General features: G+C 36.9%; 1 protein-coding gene across 7 annotated transcripts in view; it reads right to left on the reverse strand.

The window, feature by feature from the left end:
* Positions 1 to 21,328, reverse strand: part of LNX2 (ligand of numb-protein X 2) — a 78,860-nt gene that overhangs the window by 36,502 nt on the left and 21,030 nt on the right. For 3 of the 7 annotated variants that reach the window (XM_055317180.1, XM_055317181.1, XM_055317182.1), the window contains 2 exons: positions 10,804 to 10,881; positions 1,492 to 2,005 (listed from right to left, as the gene is read on the reverse strand). In XM_055317180.1, the coding sequence (XP_055173155.1) occupies positions 1,492 to 1,898 (407 nt within the window). In that variant the 5' untranslated portion in view covers positions 1,899 to 2,005; positions 10,804 to 10,881. Of the gene's footprint in view, positions 1 to 1,491; positions 2,006 to 3,168; positions 3,190 to 8,642; positions 8,664 to 10,803; positions 10,882 to 21,328 lie in introns of those variants that run through there. The other 4 variants (XM_055317183.1, XM_055317185.1, XM_055317186.1 and 1 more) reach the window with 3 other exon arrangements.

A 21,328-nucleotide genomic window follows, 5' to 3' on the forward strand; every position in this document is an offset into this window, starting at 1 on the left:
ACTTTAACTACATATTGAAGTCTTGTTGGCATTTTAGGTAAGTGAATGTTCCTAAAAATGTATGCAATGTTTATTTACCTCACTGCTCTCAAAATAACTGGTAACTGAACTGAGACTTTGTTCAGTTCTTCTAACATCCTATAACTGATGTTCATAAGAGAGTCATAAAAGAAACCTATCCCCTAAAAAGAATAGCCCAATAGAGATAAATTAAATGAGCCTAAAATATTCCTTAACTGCAGCCATAAGTAGACCCCACCCAGAATATCATATTCAAAAGTTTGGCGTCAATTGCACAAGGTCTCTGCTGTCAGGTTCAGGTCCTGCACCTGCCGGTGACTGAGGACACACGGAAATCTAAGGCTACATGCTCTTTCAAAAGTTTCTGTATCTACCCTCCACTTCTTAGCTCTTATTAGACAATGTAGCTTAGATTTAAAACAATTTTTCCATAAATCTTCATGGTCCTGATACTGTAATAACATATTGTTCTTTCTCATATATCTTAATGATTTCTAATGAGTATCCTCATTTCATAACACTGATATTTAGGAACAGAAGGAGCACGTATCCTCATGTCTATAGGAAACTTACTACCACATAATGGTAGGAAACAAACAGGATTTCACCTGTGATAAAGTCAGCATGGTATATCAGAATGGTAAATAAGAACACTAGAGGTTTAGGCCTAACTATACCATTAACTAGCTCTAAATCTAGTTCTGGTTCAGTCTAACACAGATTATTTAAAAGATCCTCACAAATAAAATCCTCTAGCCTCATTTCCATGTTGCAACAAAATTACTGTTTTGTACCGTCTGCATACCCCAGAGAGTTGATGTACTACAGTAATTTTAACCCTTCTCTACTGTTAATTAGATTGAACTATGTACAATGCTGCAGTGAACACAACTTTAAACATAATTTTTCCTTCTTTTAGATTATTTCCTTAGGATAGTAAGCTACATAAAGCAGTATTTACATTCACAGTTTTTGAAACAAATTTCCAAACAGCCTTGGACAAGTCTGTCACTATACACCCTGCTACCCATGTGAATGTAACAGCTCCAGATTATACCAGCAAAGATATTAATAGGTACTTCTTCATTTTAGTTTTTGTATCCATGTTTTTGATAAATTATAAATACTGTTCCGCACAATTTATTTATTCTCTCTTATATTTGATTTGTTATTTACTTATTGATGCCTTGGTACTGTTTTTGTAAGCTTTTGTTTATTCATGAGAGATACAGAGAGAGAGGCAGAAACACAGGTAGAGGGAGAAGCAGGCTCCCTATAAGGAACCCAATGTGAGACTCGATCCTGGACCCTGGGATCACATCCTGAGCTGAAGGCAGACATCCAACCGCTGAGCCACCCAGGTGTCCCATGTCTTGGCACTCTTTATGAAGTTTTTGTTTGTTTGACCAACCTTTTTATAAAACCTAGACTTCACTTATCACTTCTCTTCCCTTAATATTTTTTGCTTACCTGTTTTTAAGATGTGCCTCCAGATCACAGCGTTGCATTACATCTTGGCACACTGAAGAAAACGGACATAACACTAATAATTTGTCCAGAAGCTTATGAACTAGAATACTAGACTTCTTACACAACTTAATGTGGAGTCTTTTCCGGTCCAATGGACAAAAATCCTTCTCCTGTAAGAAGTTTCTGAGGCACTTGCAGCAGAACGTGTGTCCACAGGGAGTGTCTAGTGGCTGCAACAGAGGCTGAAGGCAAATATGGCAGACCAGGTCATCATCTACCTCATTCTGGTAATTGTACAAGTGGTTCTCTCTTGTCCAGTGTTGCTGGCCACATTCGAAACACAGAGGATTGAAGGAAGAGGAGGAGGTCTGCTCCACAGACACCATCTCATCACTTGTTGTTCCCATTTTTAATCAACCAAAGCAGTTTCTAGTATCTTCATATGTTACGCTTACACTTCAGATGTAGTTTCCTTTAATGGACAGTGATGTATTTGACTAAAACCAATGTTTTTCTAGATAAACAAAACAAACCAAAAATGCAATTAATATCAATCAAGAGAGGCTAAAAGTTATTAATACAGTATTACTAGTTAACTTCTCTTTTAGTAAAAAAATAAAATAAAATTTAGATCAGGTGATAAATTAGTCATAAAAACTGTACAAATTAATTAATTAATTTGCTAGCTGGCTAAGCTACTTGGCTACTTTGCCAAGTTCTCTATAAAAAAAAGAACTTTTGATTAAAAGCAAAGATGTCACATATGGTGTTACATAAGAAAGAATCAATCTGTTTTACTGCCTGAAATCCTCCAATACTTCACTGCTCAATGGTGGTTTTCAAAGCCAATTAATCTACATAATATGCTAATAATGCAAATTGAGGTATATTATGCAATATATTTGCATCTGTCATCCCACTCAGGGTTCTCTGCTTCTGATTTAATGCATTACAATGCTATACCAGAGACTCTGTCTTTGAAATGTTGTCTCAAGGATAATTCAATGTCTATTTAAAAAATGACCTCTCCCCTGCACAATGTTTGGAAAAAATGGATTTTAAAATATGTATGATTTAGATATTCTCTATATAGTATAGATTATAGGAAGATAAAACTACATAGCATATATAAATAACATCTGTGCAAATTCCATAAAGTGCAATATTATTTTATACCATTAAAGGAAAAAGCCCACTGTAATTCAATTAAATTGATGTGTTATAAATCACAATTCCACCTCATATTATTCCACACTTTGATCTGTTCTTGCTTACTTGAAGCAGCAATTGTGTGCAATTTGTGTGTGTGTTTGTCTGTCAGCTCTCCAACCATAAGACCCTCAAAACAGCCTCTCCAGTTTAGCACAAGGCTAGTAAGGAATGCTCCCCTGGGCCCCCCAGGAGTACCAGGGGGTTAAAAATCAACTCCAAGGCAGCAGCTGTCCATATTCACTCTCCTGTAAATATTAACAGTCTCTAGTATGTGCTAAACATTGAACAAGGAGACAGGAGAGGTAGTAAATGGACAGTAAAGAAAACCCATTAAAATACAATGTACTCTAAGAAAGCAATACGCAGGATGCTATTATGTGAATACAGAGAAAGATGAGAACTGGCATCTAACTTGAATTTGGCTTTATAGTGGCAAAGGCTTTCAAAAGGGGAAAAAACACTGACTGCTGAGTTGTGACATGATGTGTCAGCCAGAGGGGACCAGACAAGGGCCCCTCTGCCCAGTCTCAGCGGCTTCACATGGCACACTCAGGGCGTATGCAGCAGGTCAAAATATCCAAGGCACAATGTCCTCAGGGTGAGGCAATCATCAAACTTGGGTCTCCCTGCCACAAGAATGGAGAGGGTAGGACACCATGTTAATGCTACCAACATTTGTTTCTTTTTTAAAAAAATATTTTATTTAAATTCAATTTGCTAACATATAACACCCGGTGTTCATCCCATCAAGTGCCCTCCTTAGTGCAAGTCACCCAGTTACCCCATCCCTCTACTCTCCTCCCCTTCTGCAACCCTTTGTTTGTTTCCCAGATTAGCAGTCTCTCATGGTCTGTATTCCTCTGTATTTTCCCCCACTCAGTTTCCTTCCTTTCCCTTATCCAATGAGAATATTCTCCTCTCATCATAAGGATGTATTTATTCTTTTATTTATTTGGGAGTATTTGTTAGAAAAACAATATTAACATTTTAACAAAGTTAACAAGAACTGCCATAAATTATGAGCAGAATGGGGCAGGATTCAGATGGGATGGCTGACCTTTGGATAAACGGTTTTTAAAAACTACTTAATAAAATAACAACAGCAGCGGCCCGCAGTCTAAACTCCTATCAGTACCAAAATTAAGAGAGCAAACGCTTCTTGTATTTTGTAAGTCATGACGCTTGTTCTTTACCCCTGGGCATCATAACTTTTTAAACGTCAGTGCACAGTATGAGATTAAGGAGAGAAACATCATTTATCCCAGAGAGACAGACAGGTATTTTAATACAGAATGTCAATAGACTCTTATTCCCTACTCAATTAGCAAGAAAACTCACATATCCTTTGCTCTTCTTTCTGTTTATTCTAATTTTTCTTTTCTTCAAGAAAATATGCTGCAATTCTAGCCTCCCACATAATGACTAAGAAAGCATTTCTCTTAAGACTATTATGTTTTTAGCTATTTTTTAAATCTCTAAATAACTTTTAGTTATTTTCATTTTATCACAAAGTCTTTTCATGAGGAAAAATAACATGTTCCCATTTAAAATACCAAATAACAACTGCATTATCTTCCACCCCCAAAATACCTCTCTTACCATGAAACAAACATTAAGTGAAGAATTATCATGTGCAGATCACTAGCATGTGCATTTAAATACTGATTAAAGTATAGCATAAGTAGTTAAAAGCACATACCCTGGAGCCAGTCTGTGAGGGTTCAAATACTTGCTGCATCACTTACTAGCTTTGTGACCTTACTAAATGTCTCTGTGTCTGTTTCCTTCTCATATGTAAAATGGGGTAATAATAGTGTCTGTTTCAAAGGGCTGATATAAAGAATAAATGAATGTGTGTATAAAATAGTGCTTGGCACATAATAGGTGCTATTATAAGTATTAGCTATTATTATTACTATTAAAGATAAAGAAACAAAAGTTCAGACAGATGTTATGATTTGCACAAAGCCAAACAACTTATAATTACTTGGTAAGAGATAAGGAAGATATATCTAGTTCTTTCTTGCTTCAAAATAACCCAGTAGTAAATTAAGTAATCATGAGAAAGAGGAGAGGTATTTCATGAAAGCCTTAGTTGTATGAATTTTGTAAGGACCAAAGGCAACCCGATCCTGTCTCTCCAAGCCCTAATCCCGTCCTCTCTATTCCCAACCCAGGCAAATTATTTCATTCCTTCTTGGTGTGCAAGTCTACTGCAACACCTTACTATTTCTCATACTAAACTGTGACCTTCTTAAGAGCTGGACCTCCCACAGAGAAGCTCAGTAAGTGCTGAATGACTGCATGGGTGACGATTTACTTGGGCACTCTTACTACTACATACAGGTGGTCAGAAGTACATTTATGCTTGTAGGAGGATATGTCCATGTTTATATATAATTTTGATTTCAGATATTTTTATGACCACAATCTGAAATATTAAAATACAAGTTAAATAGTATTCTTAAGTATTTTTCATAATATAAAGATAAAATGTAGTATATAATGTGTATCTTCACAAGCTACATTATCTGTTTAGCTAATATTCCAGGAATAGTAAAGAGATGGAAGCTATTAAATTGGCTAAGAACATTATAACATATTTTATTGCTTTTTATTTATTTTTAGATTTTATTTATTCACTTGAGAGGGAGAGAAAGCAAGTAAGCAAGCAAGCACAAATGGGGGGGGGGTTGGGGGAGGAGAGAGGCAGAGGGAGAGACGCAGACTCCCTGCTGAGCAGGAAGCCTGTCACAGGGCTGGATCCCAAGGACCCAGAAATCATAACCTGATGCTTAACCATCTGAGCCACCCAGGTGCCCCTTACAACACATTTTATGTAATATCTTGAAATACAGCCCATTCAATGGAAAAGGAGTAAGAAGACACTGTTTTCTACCTACCTGTAGTTATGAGTAACAGGCTTGCTCTTCCTGGTTTATGAGACAAGAATATCCTGGTGTTCATAGAGACTCTCAGGAAGAGCTATGTTTTTTCATAGTTAATTTGCAAACTCCAAAACTACATATTATTTAGATCATTTCTCTTGAGGTTTTTTTTTTTTTTTAAGATTTATTTATTTTAGAGAGAGACAGAGTGCACATGCAAGCAAACAGAGGGAGGAGCAGAGAGACAGAGTGAGAGATTCTGAATCTCAAGCAGACTTCCCTGCTGAATGTAGAGCCTGACTAGGGGTTCAATCTCACCACCCTAAGACCATAACCTGAGCCCAAACCAAGTTGACTGCTTAATCGACTGTGCCACCCAAGCACCCCTCTTCAGGCTGCTTTTAATTCAGACTGAAAGAGTCCTCATGGTTCCTAACACTGGAGATCCAGCCCAGGGAAAAAAGACCATGAGCCAAGGATTCCCACAAAAGTATGGTTAGATGGGAAACCCCTAAGATTCCTTTGATTCATCAACACCAGGTCTCAGGCTACTTTCTCCTCACATGTCCTCCTAGCAAATTCCTTCTCAAACTCTACTTGCTCTGTAGAACCCATCAGCCTCCCTCCTGCTCTTGGATACATCTCTCTTCCTTATGCTCTTGCTGCTCTTTACACATACCTTCCTCTCAGCAATTACTACATGTGCCTTCTTGCTTATCTGTCTTCTCAGCTCTTTGAGGTTAAAGATAGCATCTTCTTTATTTTTTAGTATTCCTTGTTCTTGGCAGATATTATGCACTAAAAAAATTTTTATTTTCAGGCTCATATTTGAGCCTGAAATGTTTTAAGTGTCCTGAAATGTATAACATCACTCTATAAACATATAGGAGAAAACCTTACAATTTATGGCACTGCAAAGCAGTTGATATATTGGAACCTGCTCTATGATTACGAAAAGTAAGTCATAACTTCCTCTAGTCTTCAAAAGTCTGAGAATTTAAAAAGTTATTTTTTTACTTGTTGATATCAATACAAGAAAACTCTCTTATTGCATATGTCACACATCAGCTTTGGATAGTGCCTTCGTATACAGAAGTAGATGTCAAACTTTTATACCTAAGGATCCTTTTATCCACTGTGGACAAGTCTGGCAGTTTCTTAAAAAATTAACAAGCAACTACCATAAAATTCAGCTACTGCACTCCTGGATATATATTCCAGAGAAGTGAAAACTTATGTCACACTAAATGTGTACAGCTTTATTTGCAATGATCCCAAACTAGAAACAACCCAGATGATTTTCAACAAGTGAATGGACAAACAAACCATGGTATATCTGTACTAGAGTAGAACTTAGCAATAAAGAATGAATGATTGGGTGCCTGGGTGGCTCAAGTCATGATCCCTGGGTCCTGGGATTGCGCCCCACATCAGGCTCCCTGCTCAGTGGGGAGCCTGCTCCTCCCTCCTGCCTGTGCTCTCTTTTTCTCTCTCAAATAAAAAAGAAAGTCTTAAAAAAAAAAATGAATGATCATTATTGCACACAACAACCTGGATGAATCTCCAGAGAATATGCTCAGTAAAAAAAAAGCCAATCCTAAAAGGCTACATACTACACTATTCCATTTAGAGAACATTCTTAAAATGACAATGTAATTGATTAAAATGTTTACATATTCATTTGTTAGTAAAACAATAAACCCATCACATGCCAAGGGTTTTATGAAAAATTACATTTCTTTTTCCAAAATAAAAAATACAGTGAGATGAGGCCATTGTTTTACATCTTTGCAAACCTGGAGTTTCAAATCTTTCTGTTTTCAATCTTGTGAGATCACATGTATTCTCTGGAAACTCCACTGGGCACTCATGAGAGAGTGGCAATGAGAAGGCAGGTAATGTCTTAGGATTACTGGGGAAACAGTTTTGACTGTGTGGTCCCAATAGAAGAGAATAAAGGAAGCTGGGTCACACTTTAGAACAACTGATAGAGAGCACTGAAGGGTTCTCATATCCCTTTTTCACAAGAAGTACCAGTCAATAACCAGCACTACTTTTGAAAAAGGTAAAATGTTGAGATGAGCTATACTGGAGGAGTCTGTCTTTCCTGGAATAAAGTTCTTTCCTCAGAGTCTTTTCCTACTGGAAGAATTATGTCCGGGTATTTATGAGCTGTAGAGAAATACTTAGCATGCTAGATGACAGTCTTATATAAATTCTATTCTTAATCAAAACTTATTTCCTATTGCATGTCACTAAGAAAACTACCGAAGAGCAGTTTCCAACAATTCCACATACATAATTCTCTCATTTTTCTACATAAAACTAGTTCAGCACACTTAGCTATTTGTCTATCCCTTCTTATGGTGTTTGAAAAACCATTTTAAAATTCTTAAGCTGCTACTTGTAGTAACATGTACCATATTTCATAATCTAGAAAATTAGTAAGCTAAGCAAAAAATGCTAGAAGCTATGAAACTTAGGCTCTAAGCTCTAGCCAGCTGGGTAACTAGGTCACTATACAATTAATCCTTTCATTCATCAAATGCTTATCCAATGTCTACTATATGCTAGTATATCATATATATTCTCTTTGGCTTCCTGTGTATAAACTATCAGTTTGCCTAAATACTATTTGATCTCGCTCTCTTACATACACAGAGTTAAATGTAGCTCTAAAATTCTTATGATTCTTTTTATAGATAATACTAAGTGTGATATGTCATATTTACCTGTTGATCTCAACATTTGTTATTGTTTTTTATTAACTTCGAGATATTAAATATTCTATAAAATGGAAGCTAAATTTTGGTGAGCAGAGAAATAACCAATCTGAAATGTCCTCCTAATTTTGAACCACTAAGCTACGATTAAAAACTTTTTTAAATGCAAAAGGATAAAGGCCAAAAACCAAACTGCATTACGTTCCCATGTCTTATAGATTCAGATAGTGATACAAAGCTGTATTTTTAGAAGTCATACTAAATTATATTACCTTAGAGTAATTTAAAAATAGAATTGATAAAAAACTATTTCAAAAAAGAAACATACCATATGGAATGCTAAACATGTCTAGACAGCTAAGTATCCAGACAAGCCTCTGCCAATAATTAAAGACCTCTGTGCAAGAACTTTATTCCAGGAAAGACAGGCTCCAGCAGCACGTGGGCTCTTCCCAACAGCACTCCTCATCAGCCAGCTGAGTTGGGGCAATTTTTAATGTCTCAGAGAGTGTTACAAATTCTAAGTGTTACATACACCTAAAGGATGCAGGGTGGGTGGTGAGAGGGAAATATAGTTTTCATTGGTTCGGTTTTATTGCAGATGTTTACCTGCTGGATAGTATTTAAATGCTTTTATTACATTCAAAGGCAAGGGTTCTGATTTTAATAAATTAAATCATCTGTTTTCTCATAAAGGATGAAAACTTCCAAACATTTAACTTCTTGCACAGTGCAAACAGAAAACATTTGTTCTCAAGTGATTGATAAATTCTTAATTTTAAGGTCTTTCCAGAAATCTCTAGTTTCAATGATTGTGAGTCACAATTCCTCCACTAACTCTCAATTAGCCAAGGGAGTGAAAAGCATCGAAAGAGCCCCTGGAGTTAGTGGTTGTAGAGTTTGAGACCTGGGTTCAAAATCTGGCCCTGCTACTTACTAACAATGGTGACACCGTGATGTGCACGGCACCTAAACACCTATAAGTCTCAATCTTCTTGCGTGTAAAATAGCAATGGTTTCTTTCTTACAAAGGATTACTGTGAAGCTAAAATCATTACACAGCTGGAAGGAAAAAGAGAGTACAACAGGGAAGTCAGTACTGGCAGAAAGGCAGCTTTTTAAGTGGGGTGAACAGGAAAACGCTCACTGTGAAAGGGCACTTCAGTGAAAACCAAAAGTAAGTAACTAGGAAGCCACACAGGTATCTGGCATAAAAATGTTTGTTACAAACAAGGACAATAAGTATAAAGGCCCAGGGGAGAGAAGGTACCTGGTGCGTTCACTAAACAGAGAAGAGGCCAGTGTGGAAGAAATGAAAAAGCAGAGAAAAACAGAGAAAAAAAGAACAGGTCACTGTGGCTAACTAAATCTTGCAGGGCTTTAGAACTTTGGCTTTTACTCTGAAGGTACTTCACAGGATCACTGTGGCTGCTGAGCTGAGAACACAGTGAAGGGGCCAAAGGCAGAAGCAATTAGGAGCCTACTGTAATAGGCTAAGCAAGAGAAGATAGTTGAAAAGAACCAGGTGGATATGGCTGAGATCACAAGAGGAGATTAAATTCTGGATGTATTTTGAAGACAAACCAATATGATCCGATGCTGAGGAAAATGTGTGCATGGGCTGATGCGAGCAGGGGGTGGGTGGAAGTCATGGATGACACATGGTTTCTGGTTTAAACTAGAAAAATAGAATTAACATAACTGAGATGTAAAAATCTATCAGAGAGTAGGTTTAATGGCTCTGCTCAAGTTTGGACATCTTATGGTCAAAATGGTTTATCAGATTTCCAAGTGAGACTCTGAGCAGACAGCTACATATCCCATCCCAGTTTAAGGGACAGGACTGAACTAGTGGTATACATTTAAGAAGCATCAGTGTGTCGAAAGGAAAAATCACCAAAGGAAAGCGGATAAGTGTAAGCAGAAGAGTGGTCAGGGGACCAAGCCTTGGGACAGTCCAACATTACAAAGTCTGTGTGAGATAAGGAGGAAGCAAGCTGAGGTGGAATAGACACCGTGGTAGGAAGAAAATTAGGAGTACAGTGTGCAGAAACCAAATAAAGTGCTTCAAGAAGGAGGGACAAACTGACTGTCAAATCCTGCAGGCAAGTAAAATAAGATTAGGACTGAGAAGCCTTGGATTCAGCAACATGGAATTCACCAGTGACCTTGATACAGAGTTTTGGTGAAATGAGAGCAAAGCTTCCTGGAAAGAGTTCAAGAGAGAACTGGAAAAGAGGCATTAGAGCACAGACAATTCTTCTGAGAAATTATGCCATATGGAAAAGATCTTGAATTCTGGGAGAAGTGAGAATATCAGAGGTGATAGCACCCCACCCCTTTTACAAAACACTTTTTACCTCCGTGTGTATGTATAAGTTTATTATTGTATTTATATGCATCCTTAATTCTTTTCTTCTTCCAACAAATATCCCCCTTCCCCATATGAAGGTGAGTCCCCTCCCCGACCTGGGCTCAGTGTCCCATACCTTTTGGCAACCTCTGTCATGTTCCTCATATTTCTTCAACCTCTCCTTCCGCTCCACATGAAGTTCATGTCTTGACAGCTTTAAAAATGAAAACAAAAGGTTTGTCTGCAATTATTACCCTTTCTCCCTTATTTCTGGAATATAAGATCATAGGTGTAGTCTCCAATTCCTTAACCAAAGGGCTTCCATGTTCATCAGCCCCAGGTTGGTTCTGTCATGGCCAGAAGTATCTAACTGCTAAATATCATGGCCACTTCTCAGTTCCAGCTGGTTTTACTTCCCTGCCCTTAACTAATTTCTCTCCTTAAAACTCCTTGCTCCCTGGACTTAAATTATACCCACTCTGGTTCTCATCCTACTTACCATCAAAATGCCCTCCAAAATGATGAACAAAATTCTGACTCCTACAAGCAATGGGAACACATGCTAACTTCTCCCAGGTTCTAATCCTGGTTAATTTTATTCTTTTTAACATTTATAAACCTGACCACTGAAAACACAAGTGTAATACTAAATTTTTCCTTTAATTTGCATCTGACTCTTAACTTTATATGATTACTATCCTTATGTCTTTTATGAGTGCCTCTATATCCTTGGCTCATTTTTTTCCCTTTGAATTACAGCATTTTTCTTGACATGAGCTTAATATATTATGTATGAAAGATCTTTATCAGACTGTAATTTTTCCCCAGGCATCCTGTGTACCTATGTGTCCACCAACATAAAGAAGTTGTCCATTTTCATGTAATTGAATACATTCATTTGTCCCTTCAAAAATTCTTCCACTACTCTGCTCTTCTATAACAAGATGATAAAGATGTGAGCCTCTATTTTCTTTATTTGTATAGTTTTTAATATAATAATTATCACATTGTTCTGGTCAGTATGTAATATGAGAAAACATCTACCTTTTTCTCCCAATAGTTATTAGATAATTGTCCCAGTTCCCATATATCTGACTCATACTTACATTCAAAAACCATGTCATTATTTCCCTCCAAATGATCCTATTACAGCACTTCCTAATGGCACTTCTAGACTCCCATCACCCTGTAACTAGAACCAGAGAATCCTGTTTCTTTCTCACTCTCTGCCTTATATTCAACACCCAGTCACCAAGTTCCCACTGACTCCCCCTCCAGAACATGTTGCTTGTGTGTCCTCTAACCTCCATCTCACCACTGCTCCCAAATTAGGCTGCAGTTATTTGTAGCACCTATTCTTTTAGCCATCACTCAAAAGGGTTTCCCATTATGCTCTTCCTTTCCTAGCTACCCTGTACAACACTAGCATCTTCAGAACAGTGGTATTATTTTCTTCACATTCTTCTGCAGTCCCCAATTGCTTTTACGAAAGGAAAGCCAAATTCTTCAGCCTGGCACTTAAACCTTCCAGATCTGGCTCCTTTAGTTTCATTTCCTGACACAATTCTACACATTCCACCCTTTGGCTATGCCAACCTACTTACAACTTCCTGACCTCAGCATGCTATTCCCTTTGTTTGGAATGTCATCTCCAACCTTGATCTGCAGATCCCCTGTCCATATAAAGGCCAGCTCAAGTGAACTCTGCTACAAAGCTGTTTCTCATCTGCCCCCCAAATATCACTCGTTCTGTCCCTTGAGCCACCATTTTTATTTCATTATGCCCTTCACTGCTGTAGTTGAGAAATCACTCGCTTGGATGTCTTCCCTACTGGGCATCCCTTAAAAGCCAGGTAGCATGTCTTACATTCAGAGGCCCAGCATCTTGTAGCATGCCTGAGACAGCACGTGGTTAATAACAATCTCTAGACTGAGAGAGAAAATGAATGAACAAATGAGTCCTCTGCTTTCACCTGCCTCACCAAATCTGGATTCTAGCTCTCTGGATTCTTTTTATTCCTGCTGCCTCTGTTCTAAATCAGGTTCCTGTTACTCCTTGATTACCTGTCTCTCGTTTCACCTCACCATCACAAAAGATGATGTCATGATAAACAACTATGATTCTACCATTTCCCTCCAGAAAAAAAAAAAATCTGTTTATAGAAGAAAGACCTGATATCTTTACAGGTTATGTCTGATTCTTATTCCTACCCCAAGCCTCCAGACCCTGTGTTCTAGCCAGATGCTGCTTCAAACCACTCACTGAAGACAGACCTCATTCCACTAGGTTTCCAGGGACTGCTGGTTTATCACTCTCCTCTGACAGTATCTTCCTGGGTCTCTCCTCCCTTTTTCTCCCTTACTTCCCCCTCTTCTCACCTACTCTGTCTCTCTGTACCCTCAACATCACACTCCCATCACTCTTCCCAGCAATTTCCTACATCTCTTCCCTGTTACATACTTCCTTATCTTCTTAAATAGAAAATACTAACCATAAATTTTTATCCAAGGATTATTATTCTATATTCATGATTCTTCCACATAAAAGTATTACAATTGAGTCAACTTATTAGTTTTTCTGCCATCTCCCTTAATGCTTGTCATCTGTTTCTCTTTCTCACACACACACACACACACACACACACACACACACACACACTCATAGTTTGTTGTTGCTAATCTGCTCTAGCCTGGGCATTTACATACCCAAATTTATTAGGAACTTGGAACCAGGAGCCAGGCTTAGTGAGGCTTGGAAAAACTCAAGTGAAGCAAACTGGACACAAATAGTTATGGTGCTCATTAGTCTTTTTCACGTCTGGTATTTCACCATTCAAGGTGGCTTTCTAAATTCTAAATGAGTGTACTTGATGGGAGTAAAACGTGCTCAGATTGGTCAGGGAGTCTAGCCAATCTCAAGAGTGACCCAGCACAGTTAAGTTACCAGAGCTGCATTATAATTCTGCCAATGTAAACACTCAACTGGATTTGTTTACTCAAGAATGGTTGGTTCCAGTGAACTAAATCACTCTATCCAAACATGTAAGTGGGTCATTCAGAAACCAAAAATGCCATCTTAAGGTATCATATAAAATATAACTGCCAAACCGATCAGGTGTAAGGGAGCAGATTTTCATTTGTTTAGGGAGTCTCTCACTCTGGATTTTATATACATGTACATATATCTTCTCTGGACTACATATAATATATATATATATATATATATATATATATATATATATATATATATAGCGCCTTTGATGGTGTTTGCCACGATGCCATCACAATGCATCTCCACAACTTATCTTTATAACATTTTACACTTTACAAATTTACAGGTTTTACCTATAAATTTTACCTAAGAGGGGTGCCTGGGTAGCACAGTTGGTTAAGTGTTGGGTTCTCAGTTTCGGCTAAGGTTGTGATCTTAGGGTTCTGAGTTCAAGCTCTCTGTGGGGCTCCATGCTCAGCAGGGAGTCTGCTTGAGACTCTCCCTCTGCCCTTCCCCTTACTTGCACGCCTTCTCTCTCAAATAAATAAATTTTTTAAAAATGTTTTTTACCTATGAGATTTGCCATTTTCAGATACAATTTATGGAGAGGAATTATGGGGAAATGAAAAAAAATCAAATCATAAATCATACTACAGAATAGGGTTACTTCTGGAACATTTTTTGTAGAACACCTATTCTTAAATATGGGATGTAGATACTTGTTCAATTTCTCAAAGACTGACAGTTCTTGAACTTGTTCTTAAATATTGTGATTTTTTGTCCTGTAGGATAAAACCTATAATGAACGGTTCCTATATCCAAGTCCTAAGTAACACACCCACAGACACCTAATGGTCTTGTAGAAAAAAAACCCCTAGAAAATTTAGAATTTTGTATGTACACCCACACACACACACTCCTATCTGACATAGTCATTTTCTACTTCAATGTTTTATATTGTTGCTTCTTTCTTCAAATTTATTTGACAGTGGAGTTAGAATTTTTTACTTTAAAATATCTGTTGTTTAGTAGTCCAATACGAGAACTTACTCTGTTTCTATTTTTTTTTAATATTTTATTTATTTATTCATAGAGACAGAGAGAAAGAGAGGCACAGACACAGGCAGAGGGAGAAGCAGGCTCCACGCAGAGAGCCCGACGTGGGATCGATCCAGGGTCTCCAGGATCATGCCCTGGGCTGCAGGCGGTGCTAAACCGCTGCGCCACCGGGGCTGCCCACTTACTCTGTTTCTAGAAGCTATCTAATTAAATCTGAAGAAATCTATGAACAATTCCATATACATATACATAAATCTTAACACTTTCAGAAAAGAAAACCATAAATCAGGATAGATGTCGACAAGCTAATACAAAACAGGCAGAACAACAACTTTTCCACAATTATGGAGACTTATATCATTTCCCTTGATGTACTAAATATATTCAGAGTTCATCATAACACCTTAGGAATGCTTCTTCACTTTTAAGCATGCCTATAGTGTTCTGACCAATAGGAAAAGTAGTTTAGGGAATATGAAAAATATCCCTATTTCCTAGTTATTTTACTTAAGAAATAGAGAAACCTGAAATCATACTTTCCTTTTAATTTAAATGAATTCACATGAACAATTAGGCAATTATAAGGTAGTTACCAATATCTTATACTTACAATTCTGTTTCTTTATTTATTTTTATTTTTTTTTTTACAATTCTTATTAAGCACATCTTAACATATGGTATAAACAGTTCAGTACCATATGGTTATTACTCTTCTGGATGATGACTGTGTCCTTGTTTTTTTTTTTTTTAAGATTTTATTTATTCATGAGAGACACACAGAGAGAGGTAGAGACACAGGTAGAGGGAGAAGCAGGCTCCATGAAGGAAGCCTGATGTGGGACTCGATCCCAGGACCGCAGGATCATGCCCTGAGCCGAAGGCAGATGCTCAACCACTGAGCCACCCAGGTGTCCCATGACTGTGTCCTTTTATCTATATTTTTGCAGTGGTTGGAGAAGTACAGTAATATACATGAAAAGTGTTGTGTTGTGATATATGTATTATATATATGTGGGAGTGAAATGCACGATATATAAAATATTATTTAATCATATAACAACTTGTAGTCAGGCTTAATAAAATTATATTAAGGATAGGTATACTATTTTTAAAGTAGATGAAATGTTATTAACTACTCAAATGTAAACAGCAAATATTAGCTTTAGTGTGCTTAATAATTGAAAAGGGCAGTTAGATGAGTCAGTCTTTATACCATATAATTTACAAATGCCCCAGACTTCTAATACCAAATTTCAAAGTTAAAGGAGGAATGAAAAAGATATTACTGAGTCTATTAACTTCTGATGGAAAAGGAGTTAATATAAGTTAATTATTGATTTTAAAAATATTTCCTCTCAAACACTATCATTTTCTAACTACCATCTGCCTAGGCAATTGCCTTTCTTTTTTGGCAGGGGTGGGGGGTGTTGAGACTAAATATGTTTATCATTTAAAGATATTCACTTAAAACATTTTAAGCTATCTATTATACTAATTTACATCAGTGAATTATAAATCATTGGCCCACTAGTCTAATAAAAAATAGCTACTTTAGACTTAATATATTTGTTCTTTAACTTAAAACATACAGAACATTAAAAGCAGTACTAACTGGGATGGGGATCCCAGGTGACTACTTTCTTCTTATGCTTACCTATATTTTCAAAGTTTTCTAAAATGGCCATGTACTACTTGTATGATAAAAATCAAGCTCATTTGTTTATTTAAGAAGTAACACATCCTCTTTAAATGAACAAAACAGTGTGTGAAACTGATAAACGAAGAAAGGAAAGAAAGAAAATAAAAGAGGACCTACATAGGCTTGGGGCATATAAGGATAGGTCCCTAGCTTCTTACCAAGTTCGTAGGTTTCCTACAATTCAATGGTGGCAACATTACAAGAGTGGAGTATAAAGATCTTAAGCATCTCTTTAGCATTACTATTTCTTTCCATATGCTAAATATAAATGCCTATATTAAAATTTCTTAAAAGTGGAAGATTTCAGTACATATCCCAATGAGGTGTTAAAAGGGGACTGGTTAGACCAAGAGGATTCCAGAGGAAGGAGATCAAATAAAACAGCAACTTCTATTACAGGGAACTCCCTACCTCCAAAAATGCACTCACTCAGAGACTACCACCCCAGTGAAGCCAGGCATGTGAATCTGAACAGGACCTATCCTTCCATGCCCCCCAGGATAAATAACTGTGGAGGCCCAGACAGCCAAACACCTGTAGAAATTAGGAAAACTCACTAAACAGAGGGGTAGGCTAGAAGTAGGAGCCATACCACTCAATGGTCAATTACAGGAAGAACCGTCAATTACAGACTACAACAGAAGAATCCTTAACAGGAAAGACTCCTCAGTTACAGGCCACAACAGGAAAAGATGGATATTGCATCTCCTACAAGGAATCAGCTACTCAACCAATGAGAAACTGTCATCACCCTGAACTTTTACTTCTCTCCAAGGGACTTTTGTTCAAAACAACCCCTCCCAACTTCCGCCTTCTTCTCCATAAAATAACATTCCTCTCCTTTGTGGGGCTTGCCTATTGTTTTGCCAAACCTTGTGTCCTAAATTAAAATTCTCTGCTCTTCCTGAATAAGCCCATTTTGGCTGTTAAAGTAACTGCTTTATTTTTAAGATTAACACACATAAGAGTACAAAAGAGTTCATTCAGTTGTATGTGATCTTTTTGCATGAAAGGGGCTTATTAGCCCACGGAATTCTGTGAAGAAGTCCTGAGGACCAAAGGGTCCTATTTTGACCCTCTCCATACCAATGAAGAGATTAATAAATCAAAAAGTCTTTGATCAACTCAAAACAAGTAAGCCCTGTTATTCTCTGCCCCTATAATCCTATACATCAACTAACTTTTCAGCCTCTTTACATCTTGGGTATAACTGCAAACACCTACTGTTAATATTCTTGGACCAGACTAGTCTATTTAGTGCCCATCCCAATCTGCTCACCACCAGAGATCTAATGACCCATAATTTGATCCCTCCTCCTAAATCCTCCTCAAATACAGGTTTCCCCTACCATCTGAGAGCAGAGCATTCCAATAAAATCTTTTGTAGGTTGAAATGGCATAAAGCAAAGAAGCAATCATCATTAATTGATATGGAAAAATTTTTGAGCATTCCCAGACCACAAAAAATAACCTCTCTTAAGCTTTTCTGATACGTTAGGACACATCTTTCCAACAGATACACAAAATAAATCAAGATAAAGCACAGGTGCTCACAGCCACAGTTCAAAGCTGTGGCGGCCTGATGGCGAGATGCTGAGCGCAGCTCTCCAGAAAGGGCTGTCGGGCTGCTCCAGCCAATCCGGATGTGTGCTACGATGTTTCTCATTGCTCACTGCAAAACAAACACTGAATGCTATTTTTGCTTTTTGGTTTTCTTATAAAGGCCTTTGTAAGAAAAGAGCTTTTATAAGAAAACCAAAAATCCTCTCTGGATTTCTTTCAGTTAGTAAAAACAGGTACTATTGTAGGTCTTTTGAAAAAGCAAAGTGGTGGAACACAAACTTTTGAAAAGCAGGGGTACCTCTAATTTTGTCTCTGTAACTACGCTTATTAATAAAATATACACACATATATACAAAGTTACTGAGAGCTTCAGTTAAGCATGAGAGCCAGATTTTCAGAGGTGTTAAAATGGTGGCTGCCTGTTTTATTGTTAAATAATTCTACCAACATACAGAAAACAAGGAAATTTATGGCTTTTGAGAAATTTATTCATCTTTTCAAAATATTATCTCAGGATATTGCTCCTGAATGGATTTAGAATTTCATGGTCATAGATATTATACTGTGGCCTTTAGTGTAACTTTTAATTACATTAATTACTTTAATCTTTAACATATTAAATTGCATTCCACAAATATTTACTAAGGGCCCAGGATGTGCTCGTCTGGGAACTGGGAAAAGAAAATGGAGTACCTAATCCACAATTCTATTAATTGAACACATTTATGTCTCCATTTTCAACTTGTATATTTCACAATAGTTTTTAAGAGAACAAAATTGGAAATAACAAGAAAAATTCAGTTTAATTTGTGGCTCTTGGCAGATAAAATGTTTTCAACGTACATTCTCTTCATTTTAATTCATTTCACTGAAATGTGAGAATAGAGGCATATGTTAAATGCCTATAAAAGGAAATCCTTTGGCCTAGAGAACAATCTTAAAACAGGTCAGAAATCCATTACACAAAAATAAATATTTTCTTTTTTTTAATATTTTCAATTAAATATGATTTACATACTTATTTGTACTTATAAATTGTGAGGATGCCTTTTAATCTACATGAATAGTGAAGTATCTAGCTCAGAGAGTTTACAGATTCATTATTTAGCTAGATGAACTTTATTTTTAAAGACAAATTCTCATAGAAAAGATGGTGAAAGGAAAGGACCCACTGGAGGGATGTTAAACTTCGATGTGGGACCAGCCCTTAGAACAATGCTATTTCATAAATTTTATTTTCTTAATTTCTTCTCTCATCTAAGTTCTTCCCTTTTCTCTACTTCAATATTACATTCTCTACCCTTACCTGCCTTTTCTTTTTTAAACAAAATTTCTCTAAGGAAATCAATCTCGGTAAAGTGATTTATATATGATTTATGAAATTTAATATACTACCTGTTCTAAGGACATCTGTATATTAACAGAAGACAAAATGAAACATTAAAGGAACAAATCTTTAAGATACTGCCAAAGAAAGATATGAGTGGAACTAACTTCTAAGAAGGAAATTTTCCCATACTCCCAGTATCATAATACATGGATAGATGCCTCTTTATAAAGTTTAACCTGATGGCAGGAGAGTCTCTAACAGACTGATTCAGACCTTCCTCCCCTAATTAAATACACATTTTTCCCTTAAAAATGATCAGGCTTCCTGTCAGCCTTCCTGTTTTTTGTTTTTTTTTTTTTTTCCATTATCAATAGTAAAATTCCCTATCATTAGAAAGATTATTGCTAGAGGGAAATGATGTGAACAGATCTGCATGTTGGGGAGTAATGCAGGAAGGTAAAACTGGGAAGTTCCTGTGATGGTCAACAAAATGGTAATGAGAACTTGAACTAATATAATGAGTAGGAATAGTTAAAAGAGGGGTGGATTTGAGCAACACTGTAGGATGTTCGAATAAAAAGGAAGAGAGACGCAAGAGCGTAAGGGGTCATTATATCAAAACCAGGAGATATATCAAAGGAAAAAGAGCTAGAAGTTGAACTTTCCTCATATTTCCCACCAAAATACAACTACTTTTCCCATAATTCAAGATTAGTTTCTCAATCATAAATAGAAGAATTTCTAGATATTTCCTAAAGCCCAAATTTAATAACCCATTTAATATTTTACTCTGTAATTTATCTCTGTTAAGAAATAAAATGTCTTGGGGCCCCTGGGTGGCTCAGTTGGTTAAGAAGCATCTGCCTCTGGCTCAGGTCACCATCTCCCAGTCCTGGGATCAAGTCCTGCATCCCTCTCCCTGCTCAGCAGTGAGTTTGCTTCTTCCTCTCCCTCTGCCCCTCCCCACTGCTCATTTTCTTTCTCTCTAATAAATAAAATCTTAAAAGAAAAAAAAAAAGAAGGAAAATGTCCTGTCATATTTACAAAAATTGCCCATCCTCTGAAGGAGTTGTGGTCTCAGGCTCTAACCTTCTGCTTTGAACAACAAAGGCACTGAGTTAGACAATCAACAAAGCTTCTTCCAGCTCAAACAGCTCAAACAGCACAGCATTGGGAAGGGAGTGGGGGAAGTTTGGAGGAAGGAAGTCTCGCCATTGTTTAAAAGTAAAACATGAAACCTCTATGGTCAATACCTATGGCCTATCCTGTCTGAAGTATCAATGCCCAATAAACTAAAAACACAGTATAGCCAGAAAAAGACTGGGAGGCAGGCAACTAAAATAAGAACAAGAAGAACACAGGGAGAGTACAAAATATTAGGATTTTTGTTGTTAGACAACAGCCACAGGGTTGATGTCATGAAGAGAGTGTAAATTAAACAGGGTTTAACTCATGACAGCAATTTTGACATATAAAAGGAATGACTGAGGAGATAATTATAATAGCTGATATTTTTACAGACTGTTTACTATGTGTCAGTCAGGCATGGCATTAACTGAGATGGGGCATTAACAGATTTAATCCTCATGAGTTTGATATCATTAGCAGCAGCAACTTCATGTTTCAGATGAGGAAGCTGAAAGAAAGAAACATTAAGTAACTTGCCCAAAATGGCAAAGCCAATAGCTGATTGAACATGATTCAAATCAGGCAGTCTGATTCCAGAGCTTTAATTTTGTTAAGTACATACACTTAAAATAAATATGTAGAGGTTGCACAAGCCAAAATATGCACACATTCATATATAGGCATGTATACACACACACACTCATCTATCTATCTATCTATCTATCTATCTATCTATCTATCTATCATCTATCTATCTATCTCCATATAAATAAATGGATGCTAGACCTGCAGGGAAATTATTTATCTTTTGTTGTTAGTTAGCATTATGGAAGCTAACTTCCAGAAGAAAACAGATATTGCTATTTGCATAAGAACCAAAATACTTAAAA

The sequence above is a fragment of the Nyctereutes procyonoides genome, unplaced genomic scaffold, assembly GCF_905146905.1.
Source record: "Nyctereutes procyonoides isolate TBG_1078 unplaced genomic scaffold, NYPRO_anot_genome, whole genome shotgun sequence".
NCBI classification, from domain to species: Eukaryota; Metazoa; Chordata; class Mammalia; order Carnivora; family Canidae; genus Nyctereutes; species Nyctereutes procyonoides.